The 21,363-nt window shown below is 34.9% G+C and overlaps 3 protein-coding genes and 1 long non-coding RNA gene across 11 annotated transcripts; 2 read left to right on the top strand and 2 right to left on the bottom strand.

The window, feature by feature from the left end:
- The first annotated feature begins 1,270 nt into the window (after positions 1 to 1,270).
- On the top strand, positions 1,271 to 2,536 carry LOC144422227 (uncharacterized). The gene is made up of 3 exons (XR_013475219.1): positions 1,271 to 1,489; positions 2,025 to 2,096; positions 2,185 to 2,536. It is a non-coding gene; the product is annotated as an uncharacterized LOC144422227 (long non-coding RNA).
- A 3,138-nt stretch (positions 2,537 to 5,674) lies between these two features.
- LOC120326043 (GATOR2 complex protein MIOS-A-like) lies at positions 5,675 to 9,729 on the top strand. The gene has a single exon (XM_039392252.2). The coding sequence runs from the start codon at positions 6,675 to 6,677 to the stop codon at positions 9,309 to 9,311; it is 2,637 nt and encodes an 878-aa protein (XP_039248186.2). The 5' UTR covers positions 5,675 to 6,674; the 3' UTR covers positions 9,312 to 9,729.
- LOC120326046 (cell division cycle protein 23 homolog) lies at positions 9,303 to 11,657 on the bottom strand. The gene has a single exon (XM_078111569.1). The coding sequence runs from the start codon at positions 11,619 to 11,621 to the stop codon at positions 9,780 to 9,782; it is 1,842 nt and encodes a 613-aa protein (XP_077967695.1). The 5' UTR covers positions 11,622 to 11,657; the 3' UTR covers positions 9,303 to 9,779.
- Positions 11,658 to 14,040: 2,383 nt separating this feature from the next.
- Positions 14,041 to 20,921, bottom strand: LOC120344994 (uncharacterized). 8 transcript variants are annotated; one of them, XM_078111756.1, is made up of 13 exons: positions 20,436 to 20,921; positions 20,082 to 20,229; positions 19,706 to 19,920; positions 19,056 to 19,333; positions 18,272 to 18,438; positions 18,171 to 18,208; positions 17,731 to 17,814; positions 17,200 to 17,255; positions 16,925 to 16,986; positions 16,802 to 16,849; positions 16,319 to 16,354; positions 16,088 to 16,180; positions 15,973 to 16,017 (listed from the first exon to the last, which is right to left on the bottom strand). In XM_078111756.1, the coding sequence occupies exons 2-11, from the start codon at positions 20,107 to 20,109 to the stop codon at positions 16,320 to 16,322; spliced, it is 1,011 nt and encodes a 336-aa protein (XP_077967882.1). In that variant the 5' UTR covers positions 20,110 to 20,229; positions 20,436 to 20,921; the 3' UTR covers positions 15,973 to 16,017; positions 16,088 to 16,180; position 16,319. The 8 variants fall into 8 exon arrangements, with proteins under 8 accessions (XP_077967889.1, XP_077967887.1, XP_077967882.1 ...); XM_078111760.1 differs by having other exon boundaries at positions 17,200 to 17,252; XM_078111762.1 differs by having other exon boundaries at positions 19,706 to 19,851.
- Between the last annotated feature and the right edge of the window lie 442 nt (positions 20,922 to 21,363).

Raw genomic sequence — 21,363 nt, 5'->3', positions numbered from 1 at the left:
ATTCTTTTGTCCATGCATTTGCCTCTTCATCAGCTCCACAATGTGTTTCCTGTAGGCAAATTATGTCCGATCCATCTTTTTTTAAATAATTGAAAATTTGTGTTCGTTTGACCGAATTACGAATTCCTTTAACGTTATAGGTCATTATTTTCACTTTCGGTATGAAATGCATCATGTGTATCTATTGTGAAAAAAATTAAAAAAGAAAAACTAATACTGAATTCAATCTAACCCCTATGGTCCTATTACACACAATTATGTTGAAAAACAATCAATTATGTACTGGTTGGAAATAGAATAAAATATCTAATTTCTCAATAATGTTTAGGTATAATACCCCGTTTTCTATACTTAGCGTTGATCTTTTTTCGAGTGTTTTTTGGTTGTTGGAGGGCTGTCATCGGTTGTCCTCTTTAGTTGTGACTCCTCCAATTTCACATAATTTTTGATATTGTCAATTACCACTTTTGCACCTTTTCCATTAAGATGCGTCAGGTCTTTTAAGTAGTAACTGTCTATTATCTTTTTTTCCTCAAAACATTCAGGTTTTGGAATGAATATTGCACCGTGTTTAATTGCTTCCTTTTCTAGTTGTACATTTATTCGATCGCATCCATCTGGTCCAGTTCGTTTCCCACGGATTGGTATTATGCCACATATATAAACACTTTCACTGAATTCTCGTGCTTTACAAATCATTACTCTTATGTCTGCTCCAATTTCCTTGTCAGTTTTTGTTATATCATTCGTTCCTGCATAAATGATTATTTCTGTTGTTGCAACTCTTTTGTTATTTCAATTATTGCAGTGGCTGTGTGATCTCTAGCCGATCTTTCTCGTGCTTTTGATGCATCTTCAGCATTTGTTAATACTTGATTTGTGGATTGTGTTCTTTGAGTTTGCTTTTTGGACACGTAGTGGACATAACGATCGTTTCAATATTATGTTGTTGTTGTTCTTGTTCTTGTTGTCCTTGTTGTTGTTCTTTGACACGTTTTTAAAAAGTCGCTTTTCTCTTCGAATACTGGACCAATTGCTTTGAAATTTTCAGTGGTTGAAGATAAAATTTTTCTCCAGAAGGCTATTACTTTTTTTTTCGCTATGACGTCATCAAAATTATTGCCATTGGGTGGCGCTACGTGTCCATATATTTGAGCATAGCTCTCTTGTTTTCAATGCAATCTTTTTCAAGGTGAGGTTTTCCTTTCCCTCCACAGAATCTACATTTTCTTCGTCGAGGGCATGCCTCCACTTCATGAGTGAGTGAGTGGCATCAATGACATTAAACAACATGATGCGCAACTCCGGCATTTTTGTCCGAAGATCGTATTCGATAGCACGCTCCAATGCACATACTTGACGAGACGAAAACGAGCGGATGTGTGCTGCTTTCAAGGCGTAGCACGAATGGTGTTCGTGCCTGCTTTGACAGTTGTTGTCGATTTTAATGATATTTTTGAAAGTTGGGGTAAAAAGAAATCGGTAAAAGGTAAGGTGAATACTATTGTTGTATATCACACCCGGGCATCGCACTGTTAAGTACATGTGGGAAAGCCAGCCTTTGTCAAATACTACGAAGTTATTAATTCAGTACGGTACGTAGTTGCCCATTTGCCGAAATTACATATTTACTTACCCGTTATGGTTTCAAATAGTTCATGCACCTCCAGTTAGATTTTTTTAATCAGTGAGGATATATACTCATTGTTGATTGCTGCTCATTGTAACATACTATTACGCATTCACTTTAATTTGCGTATTGAATCAAAGTGTTAACAAGTTCACCTAACATTTCACTCATACCGGTCTATATTGTATAGTCTGATTTCTCAAGTATTTGGAGCCACGAATGCTTGTAATTTTCTGACTAAACCCTTTTATTAGTTGGTTTATATACCAAATTCAGTAAAATATTTTTTAAATAAAACATGAGATATTGGATTTATTAGCTTTTCCATTCTGAATCATATAGACTGCTTTATTTATTCTTAACGAAAATTAATAAATCTCCTCTCTTTCTTCAGATGTGAAAGTTGTGGACAAACCTGTCTAAGCATTGTGAGACTCTTGCAGCACAAGAGGCAATAGCAGAAATAGTAAGTATATCAATCAAGAAATTAAGCCGACAAAAAGCAAAACTTTCAACTATTCGTCTAATCTCAATTTCTTATTATTTATCCGCAGGACAACTATAGCAGACGGGGAGATATCAGAAGTCTGGCGACATATCAGTGACAGTGTGATTCCAAGAAATATAATGCAATTGAAAATAGAAATTTGCAATAGAAAAACAACCTATGGAGGCATGCAAAGACATTTGACCCTCCGGTAGAGTTGTGTATGGCCCCCACATCCTGCAGGGCTTGAGGAAAATAACTAAAAATTCCAAAGCGTAAGATTGCTTGAGCGGTCTTATTTGTAAAAAGGCACAAAACACGCCAGACATACTTAAAACAGCTTTGGAAATGAGGATTACGGGTACCTCACTGCACCTGTGTTATATTTGGTTCATCAACTTTTGGTAGTACTATAGAAGAAATTCCGGAAGGGGTATAATCATCATTCATGATAAAATACTATCATATATTTTTTGAACAACCTAATAGTATTTTGGAAGTTTTTTTTTTTTATCTAAATGTAATAGATTTTTCAAACCTTCTAAAGTGAAATTGATTATTCACACAGAAAACAATTTACTGAAAGTAGTTTTGGAATATTGATTTTTTTTGTCCACATTTTGACCCAATTAAGAATACACATCAAGCTAGCAAAAGAATACTTGAATAAAACACTTGAGTAATTAAATTAAACGCAAAGTACATGAAGAAGGTGGCATTTTCGAAGAAAATGGGAGTTGTAACATTTCTGCTCTTCACAAAATTCTGAAGCACATTGTTTAATTTGTCATATTTCCATCAATACAATCAAAAAACACAATAAGCTCAGCAGTCAATATGACAAATTCGAAGACCAACTTCGAACAGAAAATTTCCATGTGTTTGTATATTAATATAATTATACAACGACTTAGTTACTAAAAATCAATATCAATAATAATTCAAGCAATCCTATGCCACGCAATGTAGTGCGAAATGTCTTGTCGAAAAAATCTGTCATTTGTTTTTTTACTGATCTATACATGAAATGATAAAAGTAACTTTTTTGCATTACTGGAATTAATTAAACATTCGTAAAGATCCAGATAAACCCATGATCATGTGGCCTCGTTAGTTAGAGTTGGTACTATAAAATCATTTCAGACTGGCCTTAGTATGCTGGTGACACAAAAAAAATGCCAAACGCCAGGACAAATGTAATTATTAAAACATTGAGTTTATACTGTAGTATTTTTGTTAATTTTAGGTTCATATATTTAGATTAAGTTATTTTTAGTGTATGTATTATTCTTTCCTTATTCAAAGCTTGTTCAAAAATGATTTTGATGGTTGTACATAGAATTTTACGATTTTTTATAATAAATACTGTAACTTGCAAATGTTGCAATAATAGTGGAATGCAAATATTAATATGTAATTGCATTTGAAATTAAAGAAAATAATAAAACTTAATCCAACTGTTTAGTTGCATCACAATATATGTCACAAACTAAAACTATCTTAAAAATATCTTTTAAGTATACATTATCAAAAACTGTTTGCGGCTCTTTTTACAATTTTCAAAATGCAATGCGGCTCTCGAAAACCCATGAGTTTGACACCACTGATCTATTCTAGACGATTCAAGCATTGCTTTGGGAGATTATATCACTTCAATTAAATTGAAATAATCTCGCTATATTAAATACAAAATCGTTGCTATCATAAAGGTAAACCAATTCAGCCACTCGAAATATATTGGCCTTCACAAAGCAATGGAGGCAAAATTGAGAGTTCATGAGCTATGAACATTTGTCTTTCACTTTGTCTTGAACTTTCCATACTCCACAGCCCCTATTAATTTTTTTTAATTTTAATTACCATGTGATGGTCATACATATCTTTAACTTGTATTTTCTGTCATGATGTATTATCTCAATGTGCCAAACTATTAATTAGTGTGCATATTTTGCTTCCAGATGACATAAATGTATTGTCATGTTTATTACCTCAGCTTGGAGTATTGACAAGAAAAAGGTGCCAGTAAATTAGGTAAAAAAATTTTCAACTCATTGTTATAATCAGACTTCACAATCAATAGGAATTATAAACAGCCAACAATCAGTGAGAATTATATGCGAAATCCCTCAGAATAAATTTGTCTAAAATCGGAGGAAGGCAAAAAATATAGGTAGTTTCCATCCACACAAGCATTTCAAGGAGACTTGCTCGAGCCAAACTAAATGAGCATCGTCAGGAGATCGGTAAGGCTGCAAGTTGAATTCAGCCCTGCAACCTCCTGCATAGAAGATAATATTAATTAGTGGGCTATGAGCTAAATTCCTAAATTTAAACAAACCTCTATGATGCATTATGTACCAGCAATGTTACCTACGATTAACTGAATATGTAATATGTCTAATAAATTCACCTACAAAAGCAAGTTCGATAGGTGCAAACTTTGTGTTATGGAATAGTATCGCAGCACAGTTTTGTATGACACCCTCCTTAAATGAAATTTCAATGATTAAGCGCAAACATTAAAATTACTAACTTTGAACTTTGTCATTATCTGCAAAATGTTCCACACAAATCTTTCCGCTATCGCGTTTGTAATCTTCTCTGATAAAAAAAACGTCTATGATGTCCAGAATTGCTCTTTACAGCTTGCCTGTTATTCCAGCTTTCCAAGTAAGCAAAACTTCTTAGATATAGAGATTATTTTGTTTCGTTACAGGCGCAAAAAGCAGGTACTACACGTAAAAAAGAGTAGCAGCCGAGTAGCAAAAGCGAGCGGAAAACGGACGCGAAAGGCGACGAGAAATATGTGCATTGGAGCGTATCATGAAATACAATGTTTCGCCTGTAGTCTTATGGAGTGACGTCAGAGTTGCCTATCATGTTGTTTAATGTCATTGGTGGCATATATAACACCAGCTGTTAAATTTTCTAATATTATTCGGCCTTGTTATATAGTAAACTCCAAATTCTTCTCCAGTGCAACTATTAGGTAGTTTGATCACAGGAGGAATATCACTATTTAGAATCATTTTACATTTTATGACACCATTTTCGGCACCATCTTCATCACAGCTTCTTTTGATTGATTTAATCTCACCAAATATATACTGTATATACTTCCAGTGGTTGTTTGCCCATAAATCAATTTTTTAATTTCTTCTCTTCTTAACCATCGGTTATATGGGAACTTGATATTGAATGTATTTAGTTTACTAGTTCAATAAATTCCTCTTCTCCGTCCTCTTCATTTCCACCATCTTTACTCGCCTCATCGTCATCCTCTCCGCCTGTCATATTACAGGCCTCCTTCTCGTCACTAAATATAGGCTATTATATTCTCTATTCTATGTTATAGGCTTAATCAAATTATCTTGACGCTACCGGTACCCTCAAAAAAGTTCTGAATTTCCAGTAGCAAGAATTTTGCAGAATCAAAACGTACAGCCAGTCATGACACTGACTAAAATCCGTGTTCCCATGGATAAAAAATAATACAGCAAAATTTTAGACGAAATATCAAATTACATAGAATTCACGCAAAATTTTGAAATAAATAAAAGTAATAGCCTTCTAGCGAAAAAATTAATCTTTAACCACTGAAAATTTCAAAGCAATTGGTCCAGTATTCGAAGAGAAAAGTGACTTTTTAAAAACGTGTCAAAGAACAAGAACAACATAATATTGAAACGATCGTTATGTCCACTACGTGTCCAATAAAGTTAAAAAGCGTTAAAAGTACGTGACAACCCACCAAGAGGGAAAAAGGAGTGAACGCGATTTAATAAAGAAAAACAGCAAAATTTAGGTGGACAATTAAATGTAATAAAATTCTAACAACTTCTTCCATTTTTGATTGTCGAAAAGTCAACGATCCACATGTTCGTATCCTATTATGGTTTATTGAGAGAATTCCAGAATTAGCCATACAGCTCATATCATAGAAATTAAGCTGGTTTTGAATATTTGAATGCTGCAAATTCCGGGTCTGGAATTCTAGGCTGTGTATAGCACAAATTAAAGTAAAAAGCTATAGGAAAGACACAGCGTTTGTTTTTAGAATTACAAAAATTCATTAAAAATTTAACAAATATACAAAACAAAAAATGCATGGTTGAAAGCAGCATAAAGTTTTGAATATTGGAAACGGAACGATGAGTTTGTGAATAATACTCAAACACAGCAATCCTAGATAAGAGTGCTGTGAAAGTAGGATCATACTCCTCAAGAAATATACTTAAAAAGTAGGGAAATTTGCACCACATAATGCCCTCTTTAAAAATATGCTAGCCATCATAGCGTGTTGCTTCAAGAAAAGAACGAAAATAAAGTGTCAAGCTTTATAAGGTGAAGATAGAAGATACAGGATTTTTGGCCCTGTGCGCCTTTGGGTTTTTGATAAATCGATTTATTATGGTGTGTACACACTTGTTTCATTTTGGCTTGAGCTTATGGCAGTATGGTAAAGGCTACGGAATTATTCTCGCTATTTGTCTATTTTAATCTGTAATTATATGCAATTCTAACAACATATCTAGGTTACTAATAAGTAGTGTACAAATGAACATTTTGGCTAATCCCAACAACTCTGACTTGCTGGTGATTGATATTAATGACAGCATTAAATTTTTGAATTTAACACATCAAAAGCCGAAAGTCGGAGTACTCTCAAAGGATGATTTCACCTCAACATCAGCATCACTGCCAAAGTTGCCTCAGCATGTAGACTTTGATAACGTTAGTTGCATGACATGGTGTTCGTCTTTTGGTACATCAACTGCAAACTCTGTGGCCCTTGGCCTGAACAATGGAAAAGTGATATTGCTTTGGCCTGACTTGGAGCAAAATCACTCAATAAATTTGAATAATGGACTTATTTATCAAGGATCAAAGCCATGTACAGCCCTGGCTTGGAATCATGGTCAGCCATCACTGTTAGCAATGGGAATGGACAGGAGTAGATCAGAAAATTCTCTTCTGATATGGGATCTTAGTTCAGGCCATGGAAGTGATGTTGATGATGCAAAAAACGGTAAACAAGCACATAGACCACAATATGAGACCTGCTATGCTGAAGCAGTGAATTCAACATTGTGGAGTAAAAACGACTCAAAAACTGTAATAGCTGGGGTAAGCAACAAATCATTACGCATGTATGATTTGAGAAACATTCGCTCGCCAACAAGTGCTGTTACCACACGAGCTGTGTTTGGTTTATGCCAAGATCCATGTTTAGATACCCAATTTGCATCTTATTTTGAAAACCAATTGTATACTTGGGACTACAGAAACTTCTCAAAGCCAGCTGCAGTTGTATCTGCTAAATTTAATATACTGAAAGCTGAATGGTGTCCTACGAGAAAAGGCTTGCTAGCTACTGTTTCTGGTAGCCTAAGTGATGGTCAGATTATCAGAGTGTATGATCTGTCGCACACCATGGTGACAGATAGTGATCAAGACATAGCTTATCGCCATGTGGAACAAATTGTAAAGCCTAACCTAGCCAGGGATGAAACAGTACGCACCTTTGCATGGATGGTTGATCAAAAGAATAAATTAATAGCAGTCACTAACACAGGAACATTACATTGTGTTAATGTTCCTGAAAGAATTTCACACGGTTGGACAAAGAATTCGATTTTAATGTCGGCATGTAGGGAACACTACCAGTGCTTAAGCTTCAAAAATCCAGCTGCTGAAAAGGCGATATCGTCTAATTCTGGAATTGAGCACATTATGTATGAGCGTGCGACAAATGGCTATGGCTTACATGATGTTGATAATCATGACACAAAAATAAACCTGGAACCACATAATGATGCATTGGTAGCTTTTTGGAAATGGATTAAAAAGGTAAAAGAATCTCCCAACGCAGATGGTATTCAGGATAGTAGAACTTCAATGAATTCAAGAACTCTGAAATCTTGGCATCCTAACACATCTTCAAACAATAAATTTTCTGGGTTGGTTTCTGAACTAACCAATCAAGCACCAAGCACTGCCCAGTTGGTATCTTGGCGAGGGATTTCAAATGTTGACCGTACTATTTATAGCAGTCCCCAAAGAACAAAAGCTTTGAAAATGTGTGGTTGGTCACCTCATTTTTTTAAGCTGGATGAAAATGATACTGGTTTCAGAAATCAACTATTTGCATGTATTGATGTAAAAAGAGCTACTACTGTTGCATTATGGCATCTTGACATGGGCTTGGCTATTGAGATACTCCAGCGACATACATCGAACAATGCGATGTCAGACCGAGATAGAGAAGAATATTCCATTATTGCAATGGCGCTAAGTGGATATACTGGACACACTGCTTCACTATTTTGGAAAGAAATGTGCAATAATTTACAGAAGTCAGTGACCAGCCCCTACCTTCGTGCAGCATTTGCATTTCTCAGTGGACAAGGAAACGGCACTTACAAAGATATAATAAAAGGTAAAGATCTGTCATATTTAGATAGAGTCGGATTTGCCTGCATTTTCTTACCAGATGATGTCCTGCTTGAGGTTTTAGACACATTATCTGAAAATGCCGTTGAGTTTGGAGACCTGGGAGGTGTGGTTGTCACTGGCCTCTCTTCAGAGAAAGGCATAGAGCTTTTGCAAAATTATGTTGATATGACAAAGGATGTTCAAACTGCAGCTCTCTCCTTAATCCAAACAGGATCTAATGATATTCTTAAAAACAAAAATGCTTGTCATATAATAGATGGATACAGAGATTTACTGAACTCATGGATGCTCTGGAAAGAGCGGGCAATTGTTGATAATGCCACAGGAAAAATGAATATCGGCCTTCGAACAAAACAGTCGCTACAATCTGTGTTTGTTCAATGTAATTATTGTGGTAAAAGCGTTAAGCACAGCGCCCGCATGCAAAATATCAGAGGGCGTGGTGCTGGTGCATTACAAAGCCATGGTATGACAAATAAAGTCACAAGTTGCCCCAACTGCAGAAAGCCACTTCTTCGATGTTCGGTTTGCTGCATGTATCTTGGTACTTCACCAACAGACTCTTATGAGGCATCTGATAATATTCAATGTCATGATGCTGATCTGGACAGCTGGTTTACTTGGTGTCCTCAGTGTCAGCATGGCGGCCACACCAGTCACCTCACAACATGGTTCAAAGATCATGTTGAATGCCCTTTGTCTGGTTGTGTATGTAAGTGCAGCTTACAATCTAACTGAATTTCATTTTATTCACTGTGTCGTTTTTCATTTCAAATCAATTTGCAATCCAAATTTTACATAAAATCATGTGCTATCATTTCATATATAAGCCTGTTTAATAATAGAATGATTTTTCCAAAGTTGAAAATTGCTAATCACAAGATTTTCGCCAGTCCTGAGGTAGCAAAGCAAGAGACATCACTATATGCAGTTTTGAAATTGCTAACTGAGAAAAAAATAGGACAGACAGTTCAATGAGTTCAGAATAATGTGTTGGTCATGTCCCACTTTCTGCTTTCACAGGGTTGCTCATAATATGCTAATTGCACAAACTTAATTTTTATATCAAATACAAAATACAGTCACATTGTGTGCAAGAGAGAATTACCAAATGCTCAAACTTGATTTTTATATCAAATACAAAATACATTCACATCATTGTGTGCAAGAAAAGATTGCTGGACTCTTTGTTCAATAATTGGTTTATTACATCAAATTGCTTGTGTCAGAATCTGCCTGACCCGGTGAAAATGTTAGTTTCATTGGAGCAAAATTGGCACTGGGAGAATCTGTGTCCATGCCAACACTATCTTGCAAGTGACTTGGGGTAGGTTGTGTAAAATTGACAGGAAGCCTTTCTTCTTTCCTTGAGCCTGCGCAAGCACGTATTTGAGATACCTGACGCAGAACTGCCATGCCATCTTCTCGAACCTCAGGGTATTCACGGCATTTGTGAGCATAATGAGTAGCAGCATCAAGATTTTTAGATGTTTTTAAATGATAATTCGCAAGATATAAATAGGCTTCTGTATGGGCAGATGTACCTTCAACAATGCCATGTTCTTCAAGCTGTTGCACAAAACGATCATAATAATGTGCAGCCCAATCTTTTTTGTCTTCTGTCTTGTACAACTTGGCAAGTCTAACATGGGCCATTCCTTCAATATCTCCTACCGCAACTGTTTTCCTGAAACACATCTTTGCTTCTTCAGGTCTTTGCAGTGCTTCATAAGTGTCACCCAAAGCCATGAGCATTCTTGAATCAAATGGCCGTAGTCTATGAGCTTGTTTATAATAATATAAAGAATAAGAAGGCATTTTGAGTAACTCGTATGTTTGGCCAAGACCATACCAAGCTCTATAATCTCTTCTATTCAAATCCACAGCATTTCTATAAGCTTGTATTGCTGCAGATGTATTTTTCACCTCTGTATATTCATGGCCCATTAGCGTCCATGCACCAAGATAATGAGGGTCAAGTTTGAGAGCCCTTTGAAAATACATAACAGACTTGTTATGGTTAGACCTTATGCTATAATAATTTCCAATAATGCAACATGTTTCTACTCTATATTTGTCAACTTGAGTGCAATGATGTGCCAAATGAGCTAATTCTGCTCGACGGCCTTTGACATAGTACATGTTAGATAATATATCCATATGCTCAATTCTGAATGGATCATCTTTTCTGATGTCTTCCAAAATTGTGATTGCTTCGTCAAATTCTCTTTTATTATGATGAGCCATTGCTTCTTGTGTTTTAATGTGTGTACTTTCAGCAAATCCTGCTAATTTCAGTTCATTATAAATTGGGATAGCATCATCAGTATTTATAAGATCAACATTAGTGAGTGCCAGAAAAAAATCCCTCATCCAGTGTTTTGGAAGATGGAGAGTTGCCAACATTGCTTGATCAGCAACAACAGTTGATAATTCATACCAAGCACTCCAGTTCATTGGATATTCACGCACCGATTGACATAGTATGTTAACTGCTTCATTTTGTTGTGCAGCTCCATCTGATGTTTTCTTTAACACAATGCCATACAAATACAGAGCAAAAGAATCTAGTTCCTTATTTTTGTGTTTTTTACAAAGTTCGACACGAAGTGTTCGTAAGTCTTCATTTTTCGACAAAGATCTTTCTGCTATATTGTGATTGTCAATCTGGCTCACTTGTTTGGTCTTTAGAGCAGACAGATAACGTGAATACACATGCAAGAAGTATCCTAACTTACTTGTATCTTGGGAAAGAAAATGTGCACATCTATCATATTCACCAAGATCAAAATAGGACTTCGCCAGAGTGAAATTATCAGATGGTTTTTGATTAGTATGTTGTCCATCAGCATCTACATCAAAACCAATAACAAATTTCCCACAGCCATCACCTCTTTGAGGTGTTTCAGGATCACATTTTAAAGATACTGACAACTCGGCAAGCCACTTGACAGTTTGAAGTAATCCTCGCAATTGACATGATTTTATTGCACATAAAATCTCATATTTCATATGCTTAGGTTTAAACTTATTACATATAGGAGCCATTTCTTGTTAATGGCTAATACAAACAGACAAAAGTAAGAAAAGAGAGGATGAATAACAAATTCTTACAGTTCAAACATTGCGGTTTTCATCTTTCCAATGGATGTATTTTTATTCAATAATTACAATATTAGTATGGTACTTAGCAACTATTTGGGACTCAAAATACAGAAAGAAGCTCCATTATTCCTTTAAACTAGAATTTATGAAGCTTGTTTCATGCAAAATGTTATTCTGATGGTAGCTTACAGAAATTATTTGGATAAGAATTTATATATATTTATCCCGGGAGAGAGGAAAGCCGAACTACGGCCTCTCGTCCGGTTACCATTCCATATCGCTGTATCGTATGGGATTAGTTGGATGCAGCATGCAGGGATGTTCAATAGATCTTTCCATTTTTTTTCAAAGTAGTCTACTAAAATATAAACATAGGCTACTCATGATATTAATTAATATCTGCTTATTGTTTTATCTCGATTTCAATTACTTATCCATGTCCAAGAAATTACATCGAAAAAATATTACTTGTGAATTCAAGTGCAGTTTTAAGTATTTCGCGGCATCTGAAGCTGCCGCAAAACCATGGCGGAATCTCCAAACCATGGCCACAATGACCAAACCACGGCGGCTAACTTTCAAGCTGCCACAAACAATGGCGTGAGGCGGGGTACCACGGCAGCAAATTGAAAACCACGGCAGGTGAAATTATACTGCCATGAACCGTAGTTACGCTGCCGTAACCACGGCAAGAGCTGCCGTAACCACGGCAGGAGCTGCCGCGGTTACGGCAGGTAGGAATAACCTGTGGTAGCGAAAGATTTCTCGCCATGAACAGTGGAAGATAGCGGGGAACCTTGTGGTTAATTGCGCATTACCACGGCGGGATAACGGGGAGCGCGGCGACAAGTTGGTTGCTGCCATCAACTGAAGAACCGAGATTAGCATTCAGTGTTGTTTGTTGTTTTGTTTGCATTCAAGAGTAATAAGGAAATGATTTGGCGTTACAAATGAAGTCAGCATTGGGTGTATATTGCTTTGAAGTACCGGTAGGGTGCAGTTGGAAGCAGAGTTGGATCATTTGTAATTTATGGTATTATTTACAGTTTTTTATGTAATTGTAATGTAATGACTGAATGGAGGCATTTTCATTCTGTGTAATCATAACTGTAATTTGCTAAAATTCTGGCTCAATTACACTTTCAATTAGACTAAATCTTAGTATTTTGAAAATGGATGAACATTAAACAAACTCTTCCGAAACATGTGTTGAACCACTTCTTGCACCATTGTCAGAGTTTTTTAAATCTTTGAGCAGCACTGAGGCAGGCTGTAACAACTTCAAAAAAGGCTTCATCAAACGCACTTGAAGAGATGTTCTCCCCATCTATATCTATAAATAGAGGAAAGGACCAAGAAAATCAGAAAGTGATGTAAATAGCTATTTGGGGGAAGAAATTTTGCAATTTGATGAAGACCAATTAATGTATTGGAAGAAGAAATCAGAAAAATTTCCCACGCTGAATTACAGCAACATCAGCCCCGTCAGAAAGAGTTTTTTCAATTGCGGATAACTTTTATACAGCATGAAGAAATTTATTGGGTTCAGAAACTTTTCGCAGCCTAATCTTCATTAAGTGCAATCCAACAGTTCTTGAGCAAGGGAAAATGTAAATACGAACCAAAATGTTATAATTGTAAATGCAGTTTGATATTTTTTGCACGGAGTAATTGTAATGTAATTGAAACATTTAAGGGAGTACAGGAGTAGTTGTATTTGTAATTGAACTGAATTAGTGTAATTGATCCAACTCTGGTTAGGAAGTAATGGCTGGTTGGAAGTAAGGTGCCATTACTTCCTCTGGCAATAAATAATGTTGTATATCATTTGCGCTGTGTCTTTTTTAGTCATATTGATTCAAATTAGATCGCAGTACTACCAGAGTAAAATTGTGTCGGTTGGGTTTGATTAAAATTGCATTTACCCTGCTAGGCGATTCATCTACAGTAGGGGTTCTCAACCTTCTACTTTCTGCGAACCGGTACCACTTGAATTTTTCCTTTACCCCGAAAAAGCCACTCTTTGTAAGAAAACGGGAATGGAAGTATTTTATAATGTGGCACTACATCCATTTTTTCAGGGACAAATTATAACCAGTTGCATTAATTATATGCAGTAACAACATATTATTTTCTCTTCGTTTCTGATTTCCCAATACAGACAGATAACTTTTAACTTAAAATGAAAACATGCCAGTCTCTCTCGTTTTAGGGGTGTAGTGGGGGGTGAGGGCAATCCGTGAAAACAAGAAATGGATTGCATGCGATAAAAAAGAGAGAGGGTAATGCTCTCATAAATTACCCAACATAAGGGTTTGTTGTTGCAATAATTTAAAGCTGATTGTGTACCACAGCTAGCTTCTTGCACACTCACTATCTCCATCGTTGACACTGGAATCCTTTTATGACAAAGCCACTTAGATATGTCAACTATTTGTTAAGACAATTCTCGAATATTTCTATAATATTTACAGGCAGATGAGGAACCTCAACTAGCGAACATCAAATTCCAAAAAAGAAGTATGACATTGTGCATGTTATTAAATTTTATTAAAGAAAATTACACAAAAACTTAAGTTTTATGTGCAGTGTTCACAGAAAAAATCTTCGTTACCCGCAAAATCTGCGCAATATTGGTGGCACCACCTTTCGCATCCATCACATTCGACCTACAACAAAATTATTACTTTACTTTATCCATCAAAACTGCATCCATAAGGAAAATGTTTGACCTTACCCAAAGTGTGCCACCATCAGGGGCAGTCCTGCCATTACAGCCCACACAAAAGTGTGCCAGCTCATCAACATCTAAAAGATGAAGGAAAACAAATGTAGGATTGCAAATACCTAACTAATATAGTCATGTATATTCCTCCTCAGATTCTAACCAACCGCAAAAATGAGTAAAATTTCTTTGCATACACGATCAATATTGACCTCAATCCGATACTTAATTAACTTCCTTTTCCATTCCATTTTTCAACATCATCAAATTAAAGCTCTGGGCTCTGAGTTTTATAACCCACTTAGCCATGTTCAAAAGAAAGTTCTAAATATCATCAAAATATAGCTGTGTGCTACCAACATATCTGTGACCGCATAGATGTTATGGTGCTAGTTGTTACTCGACTTCCAGCACTGCTCTCCACACTTGAATAAAAATGACTTATGCTTAGACCTAGTTAATAAAATAATAATGCACCTGTGGCTTCCAACAGAAGGTCTCCAAAATGGATTCTGTAGACATTACAGATGCCTGTCGAATGATTGAAATCCGTTGTACAACCTGTTAAGATTGCTTCGGCAGCCTAGAATGTAAAAAAATAAAACAACTCATATTTCTATAGATTTGCACCAATGAGATGATTTAAAAATAAGGTTCCAGTTGAATGGTGGTGGTATCAATATAAAGTACTACTAGTAGTAAATGTTTACTCACAAATATAAATGAAAATTTAAAGATCTACCGTAATGAGCCTGTGTGCATCCTTATCAGTTTAATAATACCACTATAAAAACAAATTGGACCCGATGTACCTTCACAACCAAAATTCCACAATTGAACCCATCTTCTTGTTCCCTATGCTTGTTTGTTAACAGTCTCCAATCTCTTTTGTCACCTCCATGGTATTTCCAAAATTTCCTGGGAGAAAACGTAAAAAAAAGAACAGCCCTGATTAGTCCCACAAGTCACAACACATAGGAACAATTTCATTTCTAGATCCTTAACTTTTTTTTGAAGTGTTCTGAGAACTGCATATTCTTGCTAATATGCGCTTTCATACCTAGCTTGCAATCTCAGTGCAAAAAACTCGTACGATCCATACAGTTTCGGTAATCTGTTTTTGATGTTTTAAAATTCAGATAACACTAGTAGAGATTTGAATGCATGACTAAAACATTGATGTTCTATCGTTGAACTCAATAAGGGCATGATAATTTAAAATGAATCTGTGAGTGTTTACAAGCCAATAATCATTTAGTCAAGCAGAAAACCACAAACCTCCAATTCTCCATCAGCGTTTCAGCATAACTCTCTTCATGGCCAACAGGGTCATAAATAATGACACTCCCTTGAGATGGATCTGTAATCTGAAAACATGAAACTTTGTTCACAAGAGTAGAAGAATTTCTGGTTTGAAGAGCAATACAATACAGAATATGCCATATTTGTTTTGACGTGATATATTGAAACATTTTGTAATTGCATTTGAGAAGAAAATTTTCCTAAAGAATTTCATTTAAATTAACAAAGATCTAGCAATTTACCTACCATTAGAGTCCAGTGATTGCCATGGTTCACAGCACTCATAGTTGGTTTTTCAATAGTCAACTTGGCCTGGATGTAAAATAGGATGGTAACGAAAGCGAATAAACAATGATCAAAAATAATAAACATGTTATTTTACCAAACTTTTGTACTTTCGACGATAAATCCCCTCCCAAAACCACATTGTGGAATATAATGCAGACAGAGCGCTATATTGAGTATGACTGGTCCACTAAAAACAAGTTGATTTAGAAAGATTAACATAATAATAAACTGAGTCACTAATAAGAAATTTCGGACTGAAATATAATTTATGGAGATGTCACAGTTCCACATGGAATACAGAGATGAACAATACTAAAAGACATACCTTATGACAAAGAGCTGCAATTATTCCATCTATTATCTTCAGCAAAGTTGGTAGCATTTGAAATAAAAATAATTATTGAAAAACTATAAGTTCAATTTTATAAACAATCTTACACAAACTAGAAATGATGGTTACATTCTGATGGTAATACTCCTGTATAAATTAGTACTTGTGTACATGCATAACATCTGAGTGATTTCCAAACTATGAACATGGCTGTACAGTTCCTTTGTTATGTACACACTGAGTTCTTAAGATAATATTATGCATAGCATTATCAGTAACACGTAATTGCAACGCTATGACTGATAACAAAACTGAATCATTCATTGAATAATAACGCCTCATAATAACCTCATAAAATCAAAGTATTGTCATATAGAAGGAGATCAGCTATTGCTCAAAAAACTATCATTCAGACAATTACCAAAATATATCAAATTTTAAAGAAAAATTCAATACAATGAATATTATAAAATTTACCATTAAATTTGGCAGGCAGAAAAAGACATTTTCTTGATTCATCACTATCTGAAAAATGTAAATGAATAATTAGAGATAAGTATTATACCAAGACATCTTAACGATAAACCAAGTAACTCCCACCTTTATTCTCGGAGTCATAAATATTACCATCACTGCATGAAGTTGATTTCATTTTTGCTGAACTGCAATGAAAAGTTTGACCCATAAGTATGAAGATAAAGTAAGAAAGACTGAAAATTGTGGATGACATTTTAATAGAAATATAAACTTCTTTGAAGGCTTCAGCATATTATGAGATTGAAGAATGTACCATATAAAGCATCGTTAAATATTCATTTTAATCATTACATCGTTGAAACACATGGTATACTCATCCTCTAAATGCAAATACTTACCAAAATGTCTGATCTTCTTGATATTGTGACACTGTTCCAGTAGTCATTCCACTCTGCTTTAATAGGAAGTAGGAATTTGAAAAAAAATATGACACAATAAATTAACTTTGCGAAGCTTTCTTCGAACACAATTATGTGACCGAAACTCGTTTATTTCGTTATAATAAATAATGCAGAATGAAATTCTTGAATTTACAAGTTAATTAAAACAATACAATGAAATATGAGCGCAATAAAGTGGAATAGGGGGGAATGTTTGTTTCACCTATTATAGTTTGTCAGGCCAGACTCCTGATGTCAAATAACATGATAAAACTCACTCATAGTGAACATCGTACTATTTCAGTTTTGTGGAAAAATCTCAACCGTGACGCAGGCCGAAAAATTGCCTCATGGGCAGCGTTTTGGAGACTCCTGGCATAGATAATTTGATCAATACCATCATGCAAAAAATTCATAACTCCACATATCAAACTCGATACAATGCATTATAATACAAAAGCGGTAAGAGCAAGAAAAAAATTATCTCACTATATTTTCAGAGTACACATTGTCTTCAGGGTTGGCAACTACCTCATTCATAGCTTCATCATCTTCGTCGATGAGTAATTCTTCCTAAATTTTCAAACCTCAGGAAATATAATCGATGTAGGTAGGTAGTAGCATGAATTATAAGACACATATAATAGAATTCTGTTTAATTCCTTCCTAAATCTTATATTAGAAAAAAGCATTACATAGTATAACTAAGAAATTGCTACAATTCATTTACAGGTTTGTACATTTACGATAACTCGAAAGAATGGGATAACATAAAGCCATTAACATTTTAAAGATATCTTTTATACTTGATTAATGATATTGTCGGAAACCGCAAAAGCAGACCTTTATAAATCGTAAATGTCTTATTCTACTTTTATTTTACAATACTATGCATTCACATGAAACCAAATTTAATAATACATGCATACCTCTGTGACCGATCCACTGGTTCCATCTAAAACGTTACCTAAAATGAGGTGTGTAGTGAGAAAATATATCCACATTACTCAATAACATGAAAATCATGTACCTTTAACATCTGGTATAGCAATTCCTTCATGATTCCTCCGAATTTTATTTCCAACTTGAGTCTTCATTTTTTTTTCATATGTTGAGTTTATGTCTTTATTACGCAGGTTAATGCTAACTCGCGAAAGCCAAAGGAAATTGGTAGTGTCCATAGAGCAAACTGAAGATCTACAAGTAAGGTTGTAAAGCATTTTACCAAACATATTCGCACAGCATGAACTCTTAAAACATGTCAATATTCAAGCGATTCTTCTCAGTAAAATATCAATTTCCAACTATCTTGAGTTTTTTTATACGTGTCATAGCATCAAATTAATTTTCTGCCTATTAACATTAAATGGTCATGCTTTATTGCCTCAAAATAATCGACAATGTACATCACAACATGAGTTAAATAGTAATATGATCCATCTACCATTAACAATATCTTTTCAATAAGCAAACTATCAATACATCCTCGATTGAAGCATTTGTGTATTAATGGCCAATCACTGAATAGTATGAAAAATGTCAAATACGACATGCCACAATTGGTATCTGAACTGGAGAAATTTCCCATCTAGCAAACAAACAAACCCTCTGGACAAAAAATTGGTTTGTTGAAAGATATTCCTCGAAAACCTCAGTCATCAGTTTTCTGAATATTGTGCATTGATTTAGGTCACATATACAACAGTGTTTCGGAAGCTCTTGTACTGTCATTTCGAGGCCACCATACCCTGGTTCACTTCACAATATAAATATATTAAAAAAAAGAGGGGTGGTTGAATAAGATGGAAGCTTGCCTATCTTTTGCCATGTGAGCATTTTCCTGCTCTGCCACACTGGTATTTATGTTCAAATCAGAGCAGTACTTCAAGTTGCGAAAAGAATTTTCTGCGGTCTTTTTCTTCGATCTTGTATGGAACCTATCACAGAGGCTGTATTTTTTATGAGCATCCAGTTTGACCTGTGGTAGAGAGCCATGTTTTTCCAATTCAAGATTTTTGTCAGTATATGCAAACAGCATTCCTTTATCAGGCCCAAAAATACCCCTTTTTCTAGCCTCGCCATGATGGGCTACCTGAAAACAGATAATAGTGTTTGAAGAGTATTCTGACCAAAGTTGGAGGAATGAACAAAACATATTAATATAAGTGAAATGATCTCTTTCAACGAAACAGTAAGTATATTTGTGAGCTTTCGTTAGATCATGGTCTAACTTCTTCAAACAATACAAGAGATAACTTAATCGAATAGCGCATATTCGGAGTACCACATACGGATCCGAAGTAGAAAGTAAACAAGGAGAAAGGACCTGCAGTTTAATACACAGTATCAAAGTTCCCTTAATATTAATATAAATTACACATTATTTGTGAATACTTTTGTATATCAAATATAGAATATTTAAAAATATGTATATCCACAGTGACTTAAACTAAAAAGAACTCACTTGGGAAGCAATGTCAGATATTATAGCATGAGGTTGTCTCTTCAGGGACAATATTCCGTCAATATAATCTCTAGCACTTCCCTGTCTTAGAAGATATTTCATATAATAGCATATCCCATGTGGGCAACGAAAATGTACAATCCCTCCTAAAAAATAATGATGAAAATCTCTTTCAAGCCATTTGATCATGCAGCAAAATCCCAAATCATTGTCAGCTGCACAAGATATAAATAAGAAAAGTTATCCATTGCTCTTTAGTATTACATTGTAATAAATCATAGCGATAATGTAGAAAAGATAAATACAGCAAAAATGCAACCATTGACATTAGACCTAAGTAAGATAAACATTTCTTTAATAAAACAATAATACCAACCACCGCAATGTTTTATGCTTTTGTACATCTTAGGGCATACATCCTTAAACAGAACCAGCTCATTCAAAGTATTAACAAGGTCTTCTGAACTCCCTTTGCTACTTATACCCAAGACTTCACACAAGTCTATCAAACGAGAATCAGATGTCTGCAAAATAAGAGCAATTGCCTCAAATAATAGTTTTTAAATATATAGCTATAGTTTTAAAATATATATATCTGTACAGTATAAACACCAAAATTAAAACAAAAACTATTGTAATTATTGCAGTGTCAAATTTTTGTTTTTAAATCAAGGCATTTGGTCATTTTTGACTATTTGTGAGACAAAAAGGTAGAAAAAAGTATGCCTACAAGAGGAGAGTTTATACTTTATAGCTTGGAGAATATCTTCATGAGAGACTTTGGAGTAGGCTAGAGGCTTTTCAACAACTGGCTTGTTAAGAATAAATCCTTTCCTATGCTCTGTATTTGGGACTTCACTTGAAAATCGGCATTCTGGAGATATCCAAGGTGCAACTGTGTTGTACATTATTTCCACTTTCCATGGATTCTCCTTACAGCCTGGTTATTCATAAGGTTGAGATCAGTGAACTGGATACATAAACTAATACAGAAACTATCAAATAACATGTGAAACGTGAACAAAAGCAAAGAAAAATTTAAAATAAAAGCTAGGTAAAAACCAAATAAAGTTAATTAATAATTTTAGTGTCAAATTTCCATAATTATGATAAACTAGGCCACTTGAATGTTTTTAAACAAAACAACGTGGTATTGATACTGTCGGATTGTCCACGAGATAGATCTGTACGCATAATTCAAGTAAGTAAATGTATTCCTGACCATAAAATCCTCTTCCTATAATTTCCATCTGATATTTTTCCCAAGTTGCGTCTACATCAATGAGGTCACAAGTATTTTGGGTTTTGTCAACGGCTCCAACTGTATGTAAACGAAATACCAAATTTACAGCTTGTGATATTTCATCAGCTATGTTTTAAATGCGCAGCCAAATAATGTTGCTAATGTTACCTGGTCTTCTGCACGTGTTTTTCCAATTACCATCACATATCAGCACTGTTGGATATATTCCACATTTCAAGCAACAAAAGTCGTATTGATAGTCTTGGAGAGCCAAAAAATGCAAGAACGCATTCCTGATCTTATTATAAGGAATAGTTTCGATGAACAACATTTTTAGATTGCTCTCGATTGAGATATGATTCTAAACAGTGGAATTAAAATTGTATTTTATAGTATAACCTTGCAAACCATATTT

The sequence above is a fragment of the Styela clava genome, chromosome 4 (assembly GCF_964204865.1).
Source record: "Styela clava chromosome 4, kaStyClav1.hap1.2, whole genome shotgun sequence".
NCBI classification, from domain to species: Eukaryota; Metazoa; Chordata; class Ascidiacea; order Stolidobranchia; family Styelidae; genus Styela; species Styela clava.
Note: the sequence above shows the minus strand (reverse complement) of the source record. Positions and strands in the feature narration are given on the sequence as shown.